Source organism: Bactrocera neohumeralis, chromosome 3 (assembly GCF_024586455.1).
Source record: "Bactrocera neohumeralis isolate Rockhampton chromosome 3, APGP_CSIRO_Bneo_wtdbg2-racon-allhic-juicebox.fasta_v2, whole genome shotgun sequence".
NCBI classification, from domain to species: Eukaryota; Metazoa; Arthropoda; class Insecta; order Diptera; family Tephritidae; genus Bactrocera; species Bactrocera neohumeralis.
In genome coordinates, this window is record NC_065920.1 from 64,151,517 (window position 1) to 64,173,849 (window position 22,333).

General features: G+C 27.1%; 1 protein-coding gene across 2 annotated transcripts in view; it reads right to left on the minus strand.

The window, feature by feature from the left end:
- Positions 1-22,333, minus strand: part of LOC126753969 (sushi, von Willebrand factor type A, EGF and pentraxin domain-containing protein 1) — a 73,668-nt gene that overhangs the window by 28,269 nt on the left and 23,066 nt on the right. For both annotated transcript variants that reach the window (XM_050465763.1, XM_050465762.1), the window contains exon 3: positions 568-649. In XM_050465763.1, the coding sequence (XP_050321720.1) occupies positions 568-649 (82 nt within the window). The remainder of the gene's footprint in view (positions 1-567; positions 650-22,333) is intronic.

The following is a 22,333-nucleotide window of genomic DNA, read 5'->3' on the forward strand; positions in this document are numbered from 1 at the left end:
TCAAGAAATACTATGTTTAATATGAGACTTTTGTCTTTTTTGAAGAAAGTAATTACATATGAATTTCAAAAATTAAAAAAAAAAAATTTTTTTAATATTTTCATTTTTAGTTACATATATAAATAGTACTAACATATCACATCATAATACTAACATAGTGACCTAGCAGTGCTTAACAGAAATGAAATAACAAAAAACACACAGCGAATTACACAATAGCCGGATAGCTTGCAGACAGTGACTTCCTTACTTTTTACAAGCACAATAATAATGCCTACATATATACATATATGCATAAGTATGCGTCCGTTTAGGTGTGAATTTGCACAGGCAGCGGTGATGTGACACTTTATGCAACAAATTAAGACATATTCGCGCGTAATTAACAAACAATTTACTAAACTGCAATCAAATGCTAAAAACTGAAAACTTCCTAGCGCTTGAATAAAACGTGTTAATATGCAAAATTTTGTTATTTAAATTTGCTTTTTGATTTTCTCTGGCTTAATAACTTAATATATTTCGTCTGGCTAATTACTTGTGTTATTGCATTTTAATTACGCTCACCTTCGACACAGCTCAGCGCTCTTTTCCCATGAATGTTTTATGTTGAAGTATTTATAACAGTTAAGGCCACGCAATTCCCAACCTGAAATGCAAATAAAGCGAAACAGAAATGAAATTCAAGATAATCAAAATTTGAAAATAAAAATATAGTAAGAAAATGGGAGGAGAAATAAACAGGATTGTATAAAACTAAAAATTAAAAAAATATACATAAAAATAAAATATATAAATATATGTATGTATAGATAAAATATTAAATACAAAACTTATTTATAAAAATTATAAAAAAAAATTTTAGTTTTAAATTAAAAAAAAAAATTTAAAAAATCTTAAAAGATACATATACTGTTTTACTAAAAAATATAACAACACAAATTACACAATAAATACAATAAAAACAACATAAAACTTACTAAAATATGAAACAAAAATAAAAACATAAAAAATATAGAAATGCAAAATAATGAAAAAATACACGGAAAAATGTAAAATTTCAAAACAAAATTTATTAAAAAGAAAATTGAAAATAAAAACAAATTGTCAAAAAAATTTAAAAAAATATAAAAAATTATTAGGAACTATTAAATTAAATTTTTTTTTAAAAACTACAAAAATTAAAAAATAAATGTTTCTTGCAAATTAAAAGAAAATATAAAATAAAAAAATATTCAGGAAATAATAATAAAATACACGGAAAGAAATAAAGAACAAATATAAAATTTCATTAAAAAAAGTTATTTAAAAAATATAAAAATAAAAATTCCAAAAAAAAATTAAATTTGTTTCATTAAAACACAAAACAAATTAAAAGAGAGATGAGAAACAAATAAATATTAAGAAAATAATAATAAAATACGCGAAAAAAATAAATAAAAAATTTAAATAAAATTTCAAATATAAAAGTTATTTAAAAAAATTTAAATGAAATATTCAAAAAATATTAAAAAAAAACAGAAAATGGAAAACAATGAAATCCTATGTAAAAATACAATTTAAAAAAACATTGTCAAATAAGAAAATTTAATTTAAAATTGTTTTTAAAAATATTTTAAATATCAAAAAAAGAAAAAAATTAAAAATTATTAAAGAGCAAACAAACAACAAATTACAGAGAAATATAAAAAAGAAAAAAATTAAACAGAAAATAAATCATAAAAAAATTATGAAAATATGGTATTAATTATATCAAAAAAATATTTTGAAATACAAATATTGAAACATGAAAAAAAATTATTAAATTTTAAAAACAACATAATTACAAAAAATAATGAATAATAAAAAAGAATTAAATAAAAAATTTAAATTCAAAGACAATACGAAAAAATCATATTTTTTGCCTTAGTAAAAAACAAAAATTAAATAAAATATAAAACATAAAAAAATAAAAAAATAAAAAAAATAAAAAAATTCAAAAAACCAAAAAATCACAAAAAGCGCTAACAACAAATACAAATACATAAATTAATTAAAAATCCAGCAACAGTAATGAGTTCAATAACTTCAAACAACTTAATATTGCACAAACTACAATAAGAAATAATAACTACAACTATAAAGCAACAACAATTAAACAATTGTATATAACTTAAAACAACACGCAATAATTAAATGCGAGTTTAATAAACTAAAAAGCAATGTGGCAGCTTTTTTTCGCCGCTGACTCATGTTAACTGTAAATTGATTTATTTTATTTATGCATATTTGCCACATGAATGGCTTAATGCCGCACCAACACATTGCAAACTGCCGCTTTTGATTAGATTTCAAACATTTTAGACAACCAGCTGGGGGCTGTGATTGCCTGGCGCACAGTTGGGGGTTATAAAGGGCCCATACTACGGTTCAAGCTGTTGCGGCGGTGCGATTTTCGCAGCGGCATTTCAAAAACACTGACAAGAGGTGATGACAGCGCGTGTGAAGTGAGAGGGGTTAAGAAATTTCATTGACTTATTATGCAAATGTATGGATGTGCGTAAGGCAAGGCACATAAATAAAGCTTTAACTCACTGGTTGAGCTGGGAAATATTGTCAGTTAGTGGCACACATTGTTGGAGTGTTTGATTTTAATTACTTTTAATATTGTAAAATATGAAAGCCAAATAATTATTTTATTTTCGCTTTATAAATATTTCACGAGCACCAATTTTGCTATATTTTAACATTTTCGAACAAAAAATATCGATATGCAAAACTTGTTATCGTTAACTTAATTCCGATAAAAAATGTATTGCAGCAATTCGCTTTGTTTTCAGTTTAGTTTTCATTTTAATTTAAAAAATATCGATACACAAAATTTGTTATCGATTACTTAAAATCACGTAGCAGTTTTATTGCAAAAGTTGACTATGTTTTAAGTCTATTCTGTAAAGCAAAAGAAGAAATATAAAAATATTTATATAATGTTTAATAGAAAGATCGACTTTTTAAGAAATTTGCTATCGATTACTCAAAGTCGCACAACAGTTTCATTGTAATAATTGACTAGGTTTTAAGTCCATTCTATAAAGTAAAGTTCAAATACTTAATTCCGATAAAAAAATTATTGCCGGCGTTGGCCTCGTTTGCAGTCCAATTTTCAATTTTATTAAAAATATATCGATATACAAAATTTGTTATCGATTATATAAATTCACACAACAATTTTATTGCAAAAATTGACTACAAGCAAAACAAAACGGTATAAAATTATTTCGATACTTTTTAAGAAATTTGTTATCGATTAATGAAATTCACATAACAGTTTTATTGCATCCATTGACTACGTTTTAAGTACAGTCTGCAAAAAAAAGGTTTAAAAATTTTTCATATTCTTTTAATAAATCGATATATCGATATTTTAAACGATATTTATTACAACAAAATATTTATATACTTTTAAAATTCTTATAATACTTCAAGTTATTTGGAAAAGTAAAGGATAACGGTGTAGTAAGATATCGATATTTTTTAAGAAATCGATACATTGATATATTTCACGATATTTATTATTATTTATTTATATTATTCTTACAGTATTTCAGGTTATTTGGAAATGTAAAGGATAACTGTATAATAATATATCGATATTTTTAAATTTTAACTATCAAATTCGATATATCGATATTGTTACAAAACATTACTTAAATAAAAATATCGATTTGTATTTTTATATTCCTAACTATATATCTTCACCTCTAAGTATCTAAGTGTTATACTCTAGAAGAATTCTCAACTGAAAGCTGTTGAAAGCTTACATTAGCTTTTAGCTACACTATGCAAGTATATTATTTTTTTATACTGTGCAGGGTATATTGAGTTTGCTACGAAGCTGAGTAATACCCAGAAAGAAACTCTGAAAACTTTTTTATATATGTATATAAAAGAGCAGCGATAAGCTGCGTCTATGCCATATCCATATTCACATAGTTTTTGAGATATTGCTCTGAAATTTTGCACACGTGCTTTCCTTCTCAAAACAATACTTATTTGTCAGATCCGCCGATACCGGACAACTATAGCATATAGCTGCCGTACGAACTGATCGATCTGAATCAAGTGCTTGTATGGAAAACTTTTTCATTTTTCGAGTTATCTTCATGAAATTTGGTACAAAATATTTTTCAAAGTAATGGTATAAAAAATGTCGTACAAAATGAATGATCAAAATCAAGTCATTGTATGGAAAACTTCTTCAGTTTTCGAGATATCTTTACGAAATTTGGTACAAATCCTAATCAAAGAGAATAACAAAATCTCCGAATAACATTTTTAGATCGGATTACTACAGCATATAGCTGCCATACAAAGTGATTAATCAAAATCAAGTCGTTATATGAAAAACTTTTTTCTCTGAGATATCTTCCCAAAATTTTTCAGGTATCATAATCCAAAGCAAAGCTACAATCTTCGAACAAATTGTTCGAATCGAACTAATATAGCATATAGTTGCCATACAAACTGACCAAAATTTATTAAATTCAGATAAAAATATTCAGAATAGATCGCTTTTCCTTATTAAGTAACCGTAATTCGACTTGAGAGTTTGCTGTGTCAAACAACGTGGCTAGAGAGAACTAGCGTAACAGATTTTCATTTTTTTTTTTAATAAAGTTTTTAATAATTTTTGCTAATTTTTAAAAATTTTATATTTTCTTTTTATAAAACTTTTTATAATTTTTTTACTAATTTTTGAAATTTTTGTATATTTTTTCATATTTTAGTTTCAATTGCTTGACTCATTTCTCATTCCATGTAGTTTAAAAAGCTCCTTCACTGTTTGGCAGTGTCTTTACACTGTTTTCAAAAGGTTTTTGATCTCCCATAAAATGTCGAACCTCAACAACGCCTCTGCCTTCAAATATATTCATTGCTCGTAGACAAGCACGCACCCAGCATACTTATACATACCACATATACTCAAACATATCTACATATTATGCACGCATTGACGCCACAGCACATGATTAGCATTAGCAAATATTTTTCTTTTTCTCACTAACTTTTTTATTTATTTAAATGAATTTTTATTTCGAAATTACGACTATGAATAAACACCTCCGCCGTAATTGTAATGCAATAAAGATACAATGTATGTACTGTACACATATAAACGCATATAGGCTTGAGTGTGTAATCACGCTGCGCAAACGCAGGCGTTCAGGCACTCATAGACGCGTGCGCCAAGCACAAGAAGCGGAGAAAAACCGAAAATTTTCGAAAAGTTTCACCGCACCTTTCGGCGTGTATGCACAACGACGCGCGCACACTTTCCCAGCGCGACGCGGTGTTTGTATGCAACGGCGCATGCGCGCAGGCAAACAGCGAAATTCAACAGCAACAACTACAGCACCTCTGCAATGACGTTTGTGCTGCTGGAAATGCATATAAGACTGCACATATGCGCGGAACATGCCGCGCGGCAGCAACAACAATAACAAGCGTGATAGTCACAGCATGGCTGCAACTCGTTGCAACACGGCTGGCCGCAACTTTCTACTAAATTATCAATAAATTCATTATTATTGACTGTTAAACGCCAGCGGCTATTTGTAGTTGTTGTTTTTGCATTGTTGTTGCTATTGTTAGTGCGCTTTGTATGGCACTCGTAGTTGGTTGTTATGGTTGCAGGTAGAATAAAATTCACTTTCCTTTGCAGTTATGTATATTTACTTATATACATATGATACATATGTATATATATGTTTTTTATGGTATGTGTATGTATTGCATATACATATGTACATATGACTGTACTTATGTATGTAATTGTTTCGCGATCCTTCCGTACGACAAGTCATGCATATGAAAGTGCTTCAGGTGAAGGGGTTCGTCAGTGACATATTGCTCGTTGAGCTGCATGACACACGTACCACTCACCGCCGGTTCAAAGAAGTTACAAATTGCCTGCTTAATTGAGTCATCGAAAGTGGTGTCGGCCATGCGAGTATGTCAAATATATGCCGAATGGCAATCGAGGAGGCAAACAATAGTTAAATTGGCTGTTTAATCACTTCCGATTAATTGGTGAGTGGCGAATTCAAAAGTGAATGATTTCAAGAGAAGCTAATTTTTCAGAATGGCTGGGGAAATCGGCGTCACACGCTGCTTCAACCGGAACCGGAACCCGGTATAAAAAAAACTTTTATGAAGTTCTTTGTCTTGATTTTGATCGAACAGTTTGTATGGCAGCTATATACTATAGTAGTCCGATCTGATTGATATATTCGGAGATTGTAACGTGGCTTTGGGCAATAAATAGTGCCAAATGTCGTGTAGATAACTCATCAAATACAAAAGTTTGCTATGCAAGAACTCGATTTTGATCGGTGCGTTTGTATGGTAGATGTATGCTATAGCGGTCCGATCTCCACAATTTATACGGATATTGTAGCAATGTCTTGAGCTATTATTTATGCCAAATTTCGTAAAGATAGCTCGTCTAATAAAAATGTTGTTCATATAAGGACTTGAGTTTGATCGATCAGTTTCTATGGCAGCTATACGATATAGAACTCCGATCTAACCAATATGTTCATATATTGTAGCACTGCTTTAGATAATAATCCGGGCCAAATTTCGTGAAGATATCTTCTCAAATAAAAAAGTTCTCCATACAAGAATCTTAGTTTGCTAGGCCAGTTTGTATGGCAGCTATATGCCATAGTAGTCTAATCTGAATAATATATTTACAGATTGTAACTTTGCTTTAGAAAATGGTTCTTGTCAAATTTCGTGAAGATATCTCATCAAATAAAAAAGTTGCCCTTACAAGGTTTTTATTTCGAACGATCAGTTTGTATAGCAGCTATACCCTATAATAGTCAGATATCGACCATTCCGACAAATGAGAAGCCTCCTTAGGTGAAAAGAATATATGAAAAATTTCAGTTCGATATCTCGAAAACTGAGGTACTTGTTCTCGAGTATACAGACAGGCGGAGCTCAGCGCAATAGAAAGTGAAGTTAAGGAATCCCACGATTATTGAACTGCTGCTATCGATGAATCTTAATATAAAACTTAATATTATATTAATCTTACATATCTTCTTTTGTCTGGTGCTGTCTGGTACCTCTATAGGAGACTACCGAAAACGCAATGAATCTGTCCTTTCCTTTTTGGTGCCAAGAGAAATCTGATGGGGAGTTCACAACAGTATGCACCACCACCAAACTTCCCATGAAGCTTCGTGCCTCATACTGCTTCTGCATAAAATCAAGGTTTTGCAGCGCCATTTAACTACTTTTTCTTTGAAACAGCTCAACTCTTTACCATGCGCTCCGCAGCTCTAACCGCCATCTTCTTCATTATCCCCTCAAAATTCATCTTCAACGCAAGCTTTCTTTCAGCAATAGTCCCCAAATAATAGATTAAGATATCTCATCAAACACCTTATCACCAGTGAAATCAATTGACTTTGCTAGAAATATTTAAAATACTGCTTTAAAAGGCTCTTTAGCTTCCGTGAATGTCTATATAAATGCTTCATGCATCGAAACGTGCAAAAATGTATGCAACATTCACCTGTTGCAAGCAAATGATTGAATCATTGCAGTCAACTGACATTTGTCGACTTGTTGACAAGTGATTATCGCTTGTATTTCATTTTTCATAGTTGTTGTTGTGTTTTGTTTCACTTTGCTTTTTTGCTTTTTTTAACCGCAAATCGGTGGTTTTCGCGCATTTCGCTTAAAGCTCAGCCGCTTTCACACATTCCGGGTAGTCAGCAGTAAATAAGTGGTGAGTCAGTTATAGATACCAATTTGTGTGTGTTTGTATGTATATGCAGAAATGTTGGTATTTGCATTTAATTGGTTAATCAATGATTTTATTCATCGAACTTCTTGGAAGCGAAATACATTTAAAATTTAGTATAATTATTTGGTGTTTTTTCGAGGTTGTGATTGAAAACAAAAATTAATAAATTGACAGTTTTTTTTTATTAAATAGTGTATTGATTTAGCATTGTCTAATATGATAGAGACGGAAATTAGATTAAAGCTATGTTCGTCGAAACACAGTTGAAACTTCTCATTTGTTACTGTTCGATATTTAATTATTATAAAAGCAATTTCAAGAATTGTTGATAATAATTTAACATTTTAACATTATTTTAGCACACATTATTGATAAAAAATTACAAAAAAAACATATTTTGGAAAAATTTTCGACACTAAATTATATACTTGATTTAATTTATTCTTTTTGTTTTTAAATACATATATAGTTTATCAATTTTCATTTTTTTAATGCCGAAAATAATATTTTGGAAAAAATTGCAACATTTAATTTTTTAGAAGTTATTTCTTTAATTAATTAATTTTATTAATTAATATAATTATGTATTTAATTAATAAAATTAATTTAATTTTTAAAAATTTACATGAATTTAATTTCTTTAAATAATTTATAATTTTTTGCCAAAAAGAATATTTAAAAAAAAATTTTAAAACATTTATTTCTTTAAGTAATTAATTTTATTAATTATTTTGTATAATTATGTTATTAATTTATAATTTAATTTTCAAAATTAAAAAAATGTATTTTTTAAGTTTCTTTAAATGATTTCTAATTTTTTTTTTTAATTTTTGTTTTGTTTTTAATGACATTGTAATTATATATTTACTTAATAAAATTAATTAAATTAAAAAAAATTTGAAAATATTTATTTCTTTAATTAATTAATTTCATTAATTATTTTGTATAATTATGTTATTAATTTATAATTTAATTTTCAAAATTAAAAAAAACGTATTTTTTAAGTTTCTTTAAATAATTTATAATTTTTTTTTTTAATTTTTGTTTTGTTTTTAATGACATTGTAATTATATATTTAATTAATAAAATTAATTTAATTTTTAAAAATTTACATGAATTTAATTTCTTTAAATAATTTATAATTTTTGCCAAAAAGAATATTTAAAAAAAAAAATTTGAAAACATTAATTTCTTTAATTAATTAATTTTATTAATTATTTTGTATAATTATGTTATTAATTTATAATTTAATTTTCAAAATTAAAAAAAATGTATTTTTTAAGTTTCTTTAAATAATTTATAATTTTTGTTTAAATTGCTTTGCTTTTCAATACATTGTTTTTCTGACTTCTTTAATTTTAATTTCAAAAAGAATATTTTTAAACAAATTTTCGACATTTAATTTTTTAGTATTTATTTCTTTAATTAATTAATTAATTTAATTAATTTTTTTTTACTTTATAATTTAATTTAAAAATATTTATATAATTTTTTTTTAATTTAATTTCTTTAAATAATTTTTAATCTTTGTTTTATTTATTTTTAATTTTCTGTTGTTTTAATCACAAAAATATAGTCTTGAAAAATTTTCCAGACTTAACTTTTTACTTTTAGTTCCTATTTTTTATTTAAATTTTTTATTTAAATTTTTTAGTTTTCTGCTATTTAAAATACAAACAAAAATATTTTTATAAAATTTTAAGCAAAAATTTGTTAATTACGATACCATTTAATAATTAGTTAATTATTTTTATTTTTAAAAATATAATTTTTAGTTTTGATTTATTTAATTAAAAAAAATTAAAAAAGGGCAAATTTTTTTTTAATTTATTTTTTATTTTATTTTATTTTTTTTTTTAATTCATCATTTTTGTTATATGAGATATATTTTTTTTGATATAGTGTTTAATATAGAAAATTATAAATATATATTTTACTATTTTTCTTTGAAAATACATATTTTTTTAATTTTAAAAAATTTAGCTTTCATAATTTTTTTACCTTTCCAGCAAGCTTAATTTTATATTTTTATAAGATTTTTATTATTTACATTCATTTAAAAATTTATTTTATTTTCTTATGTTACAAATAATACATTTTGTGTTAGTCTGTCATATAATGAAGCTTCAAGCATAGCATTTAGCCTACAAATAAAAATAAAAATTTACTTGCAAATGCCAACTTATTTCAACAAGCTACAATGTAGATGCGAGCACACCTTAAAAGAGGCGAGTCTATAGTAGAATATTGCAAATGAAGAACGCTACAAAATCACAATGCAAAATAATACTTTGACATTTCGAAGCTCAAGTAACAAAGGCTGAACATCTCACACTAATCAACAATATAAATTATAAAAATACATGTACTAAAAATAACATATAAAAGCTTTGAATCGTAAATCAAATAAATTTTAATAAATAAAAATTTTCAAAAAAATATACATTTAAAAAAATAATAATATTTTAGTATAACTCTTTTACAACTTAAAATTTGATAAAATTAAAAAAAAATGCAAAACATATTCAAAGGCTAAATGTAATATTTCTTAATAAATACTGCAAAAAATGTCTAATTAAGGCACCAGGGGAAAAATGGTCAACTCTGAACTCCATCTGGAATCGGAAAGCACCTGAACTGGTCTATACGTGGCTTACTGGCCTACCAGACTAACCTCACCTAAACTGATATATACTTTGAAAAAAAAATTTTACTTTCAAAAATGTTTTCAAATTAAAAATAATTAAAATTAGAAACAACTTTACACTTTAGCAAACTATAAATGTTAAAAAAATAGATCTTAAAAAATTTTGAAATGAAATGAAAATACGTAAAAATTGCCAATATAATATAAGAAAATTTGTTGATTATTAAAAAAATAAAAGATTTAAAAAAATTTAAAGTTAAAAAGAAGTTTTTCAAATCAAAAATAAATTCAAGTATTAAACAAAATTTAAAATCAAAAGCTTTCAAATATTCATAAATAAATATTTTTTTCAGTGGAATTTTTGTAGCATCTTCCTTTCGCTTTTGTGCATTTTATTTCCCTAGTGCCGCAAAGATTCGTTGATTTGACTGCTAACAAGCATGTGAATTGAAAGAAACAGGAATGTTGGGAAATTTCAGAAAACGATAATATGTACATATGTATGTGTATGTGTTTCGAGCAAGTGATTGGTAGTGTAAATGCATTTATATATATTTATGAAGGTATAACATATGTATACAATATTTGTGTGTAAGAATATGTTATTGAGTCACGACAAGGCCGATTGTTGATGGTTTTAGCACAAAGGCACATCATTACGACAGTGATTTCGCTGCAAAGCTGTGGAAGGGTTTAAAAGTGATGGTTACATCGACAAGAATTGTTTTGTATTTTTAATTTGACTTTTATATATTTATTTATATTTTTATTAAAACTTTGTTGAAAATATTTTCTTCTAATATTACTTTATAATTTTGATTTTTAGTTATTTTTACAATTTTGGAAAGAAAATTTATTTCAATCTTTTTAATCTTTATTTTATAATTATCAAATTTTTTAGCTTTGTTTTTTGATATTTTTTTAATTTTTTCTATATTTTCCTTTCATGTAATTTTTAATATTAGCTGAATTAATTTAAATTAATATTTAATTACTAAAATAACTTTCATGAATTATTATATGTAAAGTTATAAAAATATTAATTAAATTCAAAATTACTACATTCAATAATTACGATATAATTTATTAAATTATAAAAAAAAATTTAATAATTAGTTTAATTTAGTTAGGGATGTAAAAAAGTGGTATTGTGAAACTATTATTTTTTTTTTATAAAATTAATTAAAATTGTAAATTTAATTATTTAATTAAAAATTGTTTTTTTATTCAAAAAACACTGAATAAATTATTTTTTTAAGTAAGAAATTTTTTAATATATTTTTTTTAACTTTTTTTTGTTAATTCATATTTTTAAGTACTTTAGCTGTCTTATTTAATAAGTTTAATATAAAAATATTAATTTCTCTGAAAAAACTTTGTTTTTGCATTGTTTAATAGATGGAAGTTGATTAAGATTTTTTTAATTTTAAATATTTTTTAGTTTGCGATAATTTATTTAATTTTTATGAAATAATTAATTTTAATATTTGCATATTAATAAAATTGTTTTAATTATTTTAATTTTTGTTTGCCTTTTTATTTAAATATTTTACATTTCAAATTTTGCTACAGCTTTTTTTTTAATTTTTGTAATTTTTTTATATTAAAAACTTTTTTCGCATTGTGTAATAGACGGTAGTTGCCTAGGATTATTTAATTTTATAAAATTTTTTCAAATTTAATTCTTTTTAGCAATTTTTAGTTTTTTTTTTTTTAAAATGTTTTTTTAATTTTCTTTTAATTTTTTGTAAATATTTTTTATTCAAATGTTTTCGAATTTAAATTTTATTTTAATTTTTTTTTTGTTAATTTTATTTTTTTTAATTTTAAATTTTTTTTTTTTATTTTAAGTTTTATTTTTTTAATTTTTTCTAATTTTTGCAAATTTTTTTTTTAAATTTTTCTAATTAAAATTTCCTTTTAACTTTCTTATGTTTTTTTTTTAATTTTTTAATTAAAATAGTTTTTTAATTTTTATTTATTCTTTTTACTATTTAATATTTATTGTTAGTATATTTTCTCTAGGTATGTACTGCCTGCTGCTGCCTTGCTATATGAAGGGCAAATTCATATAGTTAAACTACAATGCCGAGTTTCTGTCCAACGTTCATTAAAACTTTTGTGAGCAAATGAAGTAAAAATAAATTTTAAATAAAAGTTTTTTTATGCTTGATCATAATGCAAAGCAGATTGCCTGAACGAGCCGTACTTCTTTCAAAAGAAGTTCAAGCAAAGGCACATATTGGGTTGATAAAAAAATATTTCTTTGTTTCTTTGAGATAAAATATTTTTTTCTTTTTTCCTTTGAGCTAAAAACATCGCTTTGAGTCTCATTTTTAGCGCGTGCATTTATTTTGTAATAAATTTCTTTATTATTTTTCTCCACTTCCTTTTTATGGCGTCTGACCCGGCATACAAAAGACTTAAGCAACAAACTTGTACGCTTGACACAAGCTGGCTTTGACAGGCGGCACAATTCAGTATTGTACACAGAGATAAATGCATAATAACGCATGTGTGTGTATATCTACATATATACATATGTGTACAAATACATGCACATATCTTTATACTCGTACATACGTATGTATTTATACATATGTACATTTATTTCTTCAGCGCATCTCACCGTCTTTTATGACACATAAAATAATGTGTACTATCAAGATGGCTATAAAAGCCTATAGCAACAGCAATTACATACAAACAAGTGTATAAGCAAGCACTAGTTTGGTCTCCACAAAACGCGCTTTTATGTGTCATTTCAGCGCTTGCCAGTTGTTAACTAAATTAGTGATGCTGCAGCTGCTGCCTGCCCAGTTGTTGTTATTGCTATAATTTGCTTGCTAGATTTCGCTACTGCGCCACTTTGTTGTGGTAAGTGTCATAAATGGTGTTTTAGTGTTGACCTATGCGGCTTTTGTGCGTAAATACTCTACTTTTTTGGATAATAAAAAATATATTTTTTTTCAACTTTTTTTTTCATTTTATTTATTTTATTTTATTTTTTTATGTTTTTAAACTCAATTACAATTTTTTTCCTTTGTAAACATGTCACAGTGTCACTGAGATTTCGCCATATTGAGTTCAAAGAATTTTGAAACAGCTGCTAATGTCAAATGACAGCGCTTTTACAGCCATGTAAAGCCAACAGCTGTTAATTGACATCAAATGTAGCACAAACTTTTTCCTTTCCAGCTTAAATTGAATTACAATAATTATAGCATAATTAAATTAAGCAGCAAGAATTTCGAAATGCTCTTCTGACTGAATTCAATTAATTCTTCTGGTTTGTGGAAATTATAGCGGAAATCAAACGTGTTTATGTTAAATGCCTCGCATTAATTTTCTAAATTTCTGTTGGAGAAATCGTGTTTGTCCGAAGCATGCAGTTAATGGCATGCTGGTAGAGCGGATTAGCATATTTTTATGTGCGTTGATAGAACCGAAGATTTTAGTGACATGAAAAAAAAAACAATTTGAATTTTAGGTTTGTTGGTGGCTTTTTGTTGTAAGGAAAATTCCACGAATTTTAATAAAAAGAAAATTTGAATTGGGGATGTTAAACTTAATTTTTTGTGTCCTTAAAAAATACTATATTTTCGGATTTTTTACTAATTTATTTTATTTTATTATATTATATTTTATTTTATTTTATTTTTTTTATTTTTTATTATTTTTTTTATTTTTTTATTAATAAAATAAATATAAAAATCTCAATGTCATCCTAATATTATGATTTTTTTAAATTAAATCGTATATGTACTTACATACATACATTTGCACATATAAATATGTGTGTGGGCGTTATAACTGTGTGCACTCTTTAAGTAACATTGGCGCTGATGCGTAAAAAATATATGCAAATTTACTTATTTAACAAACGTTTTACAAAGCGTGGGAATTCGGCAATGTCATTTGCATACTAAAAATATACTTTTATAGAAAAACACATTAAAAGGCGTATGAGGCCGGAATTAAATTATGTGAACATAGTTTTTACTTTAGTTTTGGAGATGGGACTTTTTTATTCAGAAAAAAAGTCTTGCGAGCATTTTATTATAATTTTCGAAATCACCTGAAGAACAAAAGCTTGAAAATGATAATTTTTGTTGGGAAACATTTTATAAGTAGTTTGAAAAATTATAAAGTATATTAAAAACGAATTATTTAATTAAATTAAAGTTTCGAATTTTGTTAATTTTAATTAATTAGTTTAAATTATTTGATTTTTAATTTAATTTATCAGATTAAATTACTTAATTTTTAAGTTAATCTCAACTAAAAATATTTAAATTAAATTAAAATAAATTATTTAATTAAATTAATTTAAAAAATTTGTAAATTTTAATTTCTTTACATTATTTTTAATTTATTTATTTATGGGTTGGCAAAAAAGCAAATGCATTTAATTATTTTAATTAAACGTACTAACTCTAAATTTTAACTAACTTAGTTTTAAGTTTTACTAACTCTAAATTTTAACTAACTTAACTTTAATAATTAGTGAAAAAAAATAACCAAAAAGAATTCAAAATTAACTAATAAGGAAGAAATAATCAAGTAAGATATAAGTTAAAGGAAAAAGCAGCCCAGTTGCCACCACAAAAAACCTCAAAACTCACCAAAACAGGAGTACATTACTCAAATGAGACAGGCAGAAGAAGAATGTAAGAGTATTGCCCAAATTATGAAGACGGCGATGGCAAAACAAAAGAACGTAACGAGCATGAATGTTAAGAAAGGAGCGGCACAACTAGATGAACTCTTCGATGTCATCAAGGGTTACCACAGAAACTGGCTCATAGCAGAAAGTGAGAAAAGACAGGGACCTCTAAGCAGACGTATCAAAACCCCCGTATCAATAACCTCGAAGCGGGGCGCGACAAGCACTGTGGAGCTTCGAGAAAAAGTGCTACCACGAAATGAAAAGGATGAGCAGTGGCAAAAGGTCTTGCCTAAAAAAGCAAGGAAGACCACCGCAAACGAAGGAACGTTGAGGGAAACACACAGGCACGCATTAAAATTGAATGGGTTAACTGCAGGCTGCGACTGAAAGAAACCCCCAAAAGGTGTTTGCTGCTTTAGACCTGGGCACTTAACCTGGCACGGCAAAGGAACCTACAGAAGAGGACAAGGTGCTTGCATAAAATGCGGCCAATCAGGTCACAAATTGAAATGCATGCTACCTTTGCAAAGAGGATAAACACGAAAAAGTCAACAATATCCCGAGCTCCGCAAAATGTATATAGGAAATACCAAAACAAATGAATATTTTGCAAGCCAATATGCACAGATGTGAGGCTGCTGATGCACTACTCTCGCAGATGGTGTTGAGGAACGACTAGGAGTTAATCATCACAAGCGAGCAATATAAAATGAAAGAGAGAGGTACCTGGCTAGAACATTGCAGCTCTACCACCGCTTTATGGTTACCACCAGGGAGTAACGCCATCACTGTAAACAAAAGGAACGGCAACGGTTTTGTCTGGGCCAAATGCGACCTTTTTACAGTAATTAGCTGCTACTTGAAGCCATGCGATAGCATACTAGAATTCCAAGAAAAGCTCAACGATATTGAGGACACAGCCAGGTCTGTAGAAGGTCGCCGGATACCTAAATTTCAAAGCGGCAGAGTGAGGTATGCCAAACCCTTACTCGAGAAGAAAGCGTATTCCAGAAATGGCTGCGCGGCTTGGTCGAATAGTGCTCAATATGCAACCACGTTTTGAAGGCCGGGTTGCAAGGAAACACAGCAGACATTGCGCTACCATCAGAACGGATGGCAGGCTCAATAAATAGAAAGTCCTAGAGGATTACATCATCAGTACATTTCTTTCACGATCGACACCGGCAGTAATTTTTTCATATTTTTTTTGTTTTTTTTTTTTTGATTGTATATGGATTTTTCAATTAATAAATATTTTTTTGTTGTTTTCATATACATATATACTATTTGTATGAGTTTTTTTTTTATTTTCTTTAACAGCAAATTTTCGAGAAAAAAAAATATAAAATTATACAATGTTGATTTAAAACATTTCAAAGTCAACATTTAAATTCACCACACATTATGCCAATCAACAGCACTGACTCATTTCGTTTCTCTAAATTTAAATCAAGTTTACTTTAATGATTATTCTAAAGCGCGAAAAACCAGTTTGGCATGCCAGATGCCAAAGCAAAAACAATGGGCTGCAATAGCGCATAATTCTTGACTTAAGCAACAACAATGAGCTAAAAAAATTTAAAAAAAAGTTGTAAAAGTGGCAAGCACAGCCAATCATTCAGTTGAACGCTTGCTCAAACGCTCAAAAATCAAGTGCTGCCAGATTACGTGCACACTGTGGCATGCGAAGAATGCTTCCGAAGACTGTAAAAGCAATCGTAGCGTGTAATATTGATATATAGAAACAGCACATACACACGCGCATGCAATAATAAGGCCAAATGTGCATGTGTGTAGGTAAGCGTGCAAGAACGGTGTAAGTGCAGCAGCTGAGCTTGCAAGGCGCAGTCTCATGTATTTATATATGAAATAGATTGCAGCAGCCAACCAACGCGCACAACAACAATCACAACAGCGTTAGCATCCATCGACAGCAGCAGCTTTAGCAGCGATTTTGCCAATCATTCATAGAGCCAAGTTAGCACCCAACAACTGCAATCTAACGCTACAGCAACAAATGCAAATATAATAATTATTTATGTACATACATACAGACTTATGTAGATGCGTGTACGGTGCTCACAATAAAACCTGTTAACCTTGGCAAGAGTTATGCCACTTCTGTTGGCGGCAACGGTTAGATTTTTAGATATATTTATATGTGTGCAAAGGTGTATGTGATTCACTTCTTGCGAGTGTAGCAGGAAAAAACTAATGCACGGCATAAATATAAATGTATCTATGTATATATACTTATATTTATTTATACGTATAAGGCAAATTAAAACAAATTATTGTCAATCGAAATGTCATGACAAACTGTTAAGCGGTCTGACTTAAAGAATTTTTGCATTGAAAACGTATATGTGAGGAATGCATGGTTTCAAACTGAGGCAAAAATACTTGAATATAATTCAAAAATATAAAGAAACCGTTAACTTCGGTTGCGGCGAAGCTAAAATACCTTTCACAGCTGCATATATGAAGACCTTACTCATAGAAAGGGTATATGCTATAGCGGTCCGATCTGCACAATATTTTTGAAGAAATTTCGTGCCGAAATCTTCTCAAACATAAAAGTTTTTCATATAAAGACTTGATTCTGATCGGTCAGTTTATATGGCAGCTATACACTATAGTGGTCCAATATCGACGTTATCAACAAGTAAGCAGCTTCTTAAAAATAAAAATAAAAAGACATATGGAAAATTTCAGATCAATATCTAAAAATTTGAGGGACTGAGCTTTGAATCACAATTTCGAAATGCTTAACAACTAAAAAAATATCATATTTTCACATTTTTCATATTAAAAAATCACATTTAAAGTTTTTCATAATCATATTTTAATTTTAATAGAAACTTTGCGTTGACCTTTTAAATGTCTCCGAAATATTTTTCGATTGAAAATCAATTTTTTCAAGCTTATGACAACCACTTACAGAATTTTCAAAAATTAAAATTACATATTTTTTCAAACATTGTATTTTATATGGCAACCCTTACAAAAAATTTTCTTTTGAATTAATAAATTTAAATAATTTTAAACATTTTGAGAGGTACAAGTCACAATTTGCAAATTTTCAAAAGTTAAAATAAATCATATTCTTAGTTTTTTCATATTCATATGCTAATTTTTTATGGAAACTTTGATGTCCAAAAATTTCGAAAATATTTTTATGCTGAAAACCTGCTTTTTCAGGCTTATGACAACCCCTTATTATAACTTTTTTTCAAAAATTTTATTTTATATGACAACCTATACAAACAATTTTTCTTGAAATTAGGAAAAATAAGTAGTTTTAAAATATGGAAATCGTAAAAGTCTCACTTTGTAAAATCAAAAATACACATTTTGTTTTTTTTTTTATTTTATGTGGCATCTCTAACAATTTTATGCTTTTAGAAGAAAATCTTTTTTCCTAATTTTAACATTTTTCAAAAATAGGATTGCCACGATTTAACACAAATTAAAAAAAACTCGTATTTTAATTTTTTGATATTAATATTATATTTTTATTTTTATGAAAACTTTGCAACTAAGCTTTTACATGTCTCCGAAATATTTTTCGATTGAAAACCTGCTTTTTCAATGCTTATGGCCACCGTTTCAACAGTTTTTAAATATTGAACTTTTATTTTATGTGGCAACCCTAACAAAAATTTTCTTTGAAATTAAGAAAGATAAGTAAGTTTTAATGGCTGTAAGACGTTCAAGTCTCACTTTGAAAATTTAAAATACATATTTTTTATTTTATTTTGTATGGCAACCCTTACAAAAATTTTCCTTGAAATTAAGAAAATAATGAATATTAAAAATTGTAAAATGTTCAACTCTCAATTTGAAAAAAGAAAAATATACATTTTTCAATTTTTTTTTATGTGGCATCTCCTTCCATTTTTTTTTTGGTTTGGGAATTAAGCTGCTGCAAATTTTCGAAATACTTTGATAAGGAAAAACGGCTTTTTCGCAAATTTTTATACTTTTCAAAAAGAGGGTTGCCACTATTTCGCACGTTACTTGCTTAGCAAGGGAAAAATATGCGTGAAATTTACATATACCGCTTACTAAAATATGAAGTGTTTCGAAATTTTAAAAAATTAAAATTATACCTTTTTTCGAACAATTTATTTTATATGGCAACTCTTACAAAACTTTTCTTTGAAATTAAGAAAAACGACTCTCATTTTGAAAAAATATACATATATTTTTATATTATTTTATTTAAACTTTTTATAAACATATTTTTTAATTTTTGCCACTATATCACCATTATTTGCACACAAAATATAAGCTTTAAAAATATACTCTGAAATATGAATATTTGTTATAAGACGTTATTTCGAAAGCCGTGTTGCCAATAAGAGTGCTTTTGAATTTTTAAAATGTTATTTATTTTTCATTGAAATTAGACTATTTATCATTTTTTTAATAGTTATACAAGTATAACTGTTGAGGCTTAAAGCAACGGAAACGGTGCGCAAAATCTAATTAGTAGAAATAGGGTGACCACCACTTAATACAATATTAATTGTGATGTCTCAAAAATCGTTGTTGATACTTTTGCATCATAATTTATTATTTTGAAATAATTCTGTATCTCAACCGCATGCAAAATGCTTGTAGACTATAATTTCAGTTCTTTCGTACCTCCAAATCAATTTCCAATCTGCAAACAAGAATCAGCGAATATTATTACTCGTGGCGTTGCAACATTTAGAGTCATTAGTTCTACAAATCGTTAGTATTTTTCATAATTTCTTCTTTAACAATTTTTTTCTTGTTGCCAAGCTCAGAACATCAGGCGCTCTAATGGCTTATGACAAGAACGCCCGTTGAAGCGAGTAACTAGTATTAACAGTTAATTGCTGAAAGAAAGCTGCTCTTAAATGGACAGTAAATGACCGTAGCAGCAAATTGAAGTGTCGGTGAACCAAAGCGCTGAGTTGGTGAACGGTAAGTTAAGCCGACAGCGAAATATGAAATACCAGTGAAGCTTAACGTTTAACTTTGAATAAGAATTTTTTCTTTAGATTAAATTTTTTTTATTCTTCTCTTATTGCCAAAGCGCGCGGGAAATTATTGGAAAAAGCTGAAAAAGTGCGCTTGCCGGTAAGTTACAGTCAACTAAATTGGCGCAAAATTGTATGTATGTATGTATGTATGTATATTATACATCTGTTACGTAATGGGAAAAATTATATAAATGTATGTAACGAAATTTAATTTTTATGTTAAAAAGCAGGAAAAAATATTATTTTTATATTAGCGTATGTTATATATTATATTTTTAATTTCAAAAATTTTTGTAATTAATTAATTTTTTTTTTTAATTAACTTTTGTTTAATTAATTTATACTTATGGTAGTATAATTAGGTATATTTTTTGAATTTAAATTACAAAGAAAAAAAATTAAAAACGTTATTTGAAATTAATTTAAAAAAATTAATTAAAAAATTTAATAATTTATATTAAATTTATTATTATAATTAATATTTTTTAATTTTTTTTTTAATTTTTAAAAACATTTTTTTTAATTTTTTTCTAATTAAAATTAATTAAAAAATAATTAATTTAAATTAAAATTTAAATTTTTCTTCCAAATTTAATTTTTTTTATAATTTCAATTGTACATTATTATTTTTTTTAATTTTTTTCTAATTAAAATTTATTTTTTTTATAATTTCAATTGTACATTATTATTTTCTTTTTATTGTTATTTGATTTTTTTTAAATTTTTTTCTAATGAAAATTAGTTATTTTTCAATTTAAAATTTAAATTTTATTTTTTTTATAATTTCAATTGTATTATTTTCTTGTTGTTATTTGATTTTTTGTTATTTTTATTATTTTTATAATTTAAATTTTGTTATTTTCTTATTGTTGGTATTTTTTTTTCGTTAAAGTCTTTGTTTTGTTGCCAACAGCTGCAGCTGTAAGCAGCTTTAAAACAGGAAACTAAAAAATGATTGCCATATATGTATGTATGTATATACCTATGTAATTACTTTGAAGCACATACCACATACGAACATTTGCATGCTAGCGGTAGAAATATGCGACCAAGAATGAATGGAAAAAATTTCTGGGTCACACATACTACCATATGTGGCAGCAAACAAGTACAACTATTTGCCAATATGGCTAAGCTATGTATTTACTACTTTAATATAAGTAGCTATGTACATATAGTATATAGTTCTTTACTGCAATGTATGTTGAGACGCACAAGCAACGTAAAGCGACGTAAGACTTGGCGCACTGTCTATGTAAGTACCCACTAAGCTTGATTGTGGCCAAACCGCAGCGCAGAAACAAGTCGCAGAACAAGCACGCAAATTTGCAAGCAAGTACACCAGCTGCTGACAAGCCTACACACACACCTAACGTATTTGCCTACGACTTAGCCAAAGACTAATGGCTCATTTTGTATTGTTTTTCGAGTGCTTAGGCAGGCATGCGATAATTTATAAAAATTTAGTTGTTGTTTTTGTTGTTATTTGTTATTTTTTCGCGGTTTTTCTTGTTGTTTTTGCATAACTAGGCTGCCATAAAAGTAGCAGCAGTGGTTGTTGTTGTTATTTTATTTGTCAGCAGCACTGTTTTGTAAGGTATTGCGGAAATACGTATCTGTGTGTGTGTGTGTGTGTGTGTGTACGTGCTTTTCTGCTTGAATAAGTTTCGTGTGAGTTTCAAAGTTGGCTACGACACGACCAACCAAAGTAACCGTTTAAGTGAACTCATCACTTGGCCAATTTGAAAAAGTTGTGAAAAGAAATTTGCAGTTGAATGAACTGTTTATGCGTGAAATATGGAAAAGTGAAAAAGTGTTAAAGTGGTCACGTTCGAGTAGACGAAAAGCCGAAATGTTGGCATGGGTATGTAAATTAGACAGGGCGAAGTGGCAAATGGTGGTTGGTGTTAGGTAAATTTAACGGTTAAAGCGGGAAACCGAAGCTTATAAAACTTCAAAATTGAAAAATTAAAATAAAAAAAATTAAATTAATTAAATTAATGGTTATAAATTTTTATTTTTAGTAATAAAAAATTTTTTAATAGGATCAAATTGGTAACTCTGTTTTACTAAGAAATAGTAGCAGTAGTCTTTCTAATAAGAAAGCAACATTTTTCTCGTTTATAGCATTTATAATAGATATACATAGATGTGAAATATTATTTTAAATTAAAAATTTTAATAACAAAAGTGGCAACATT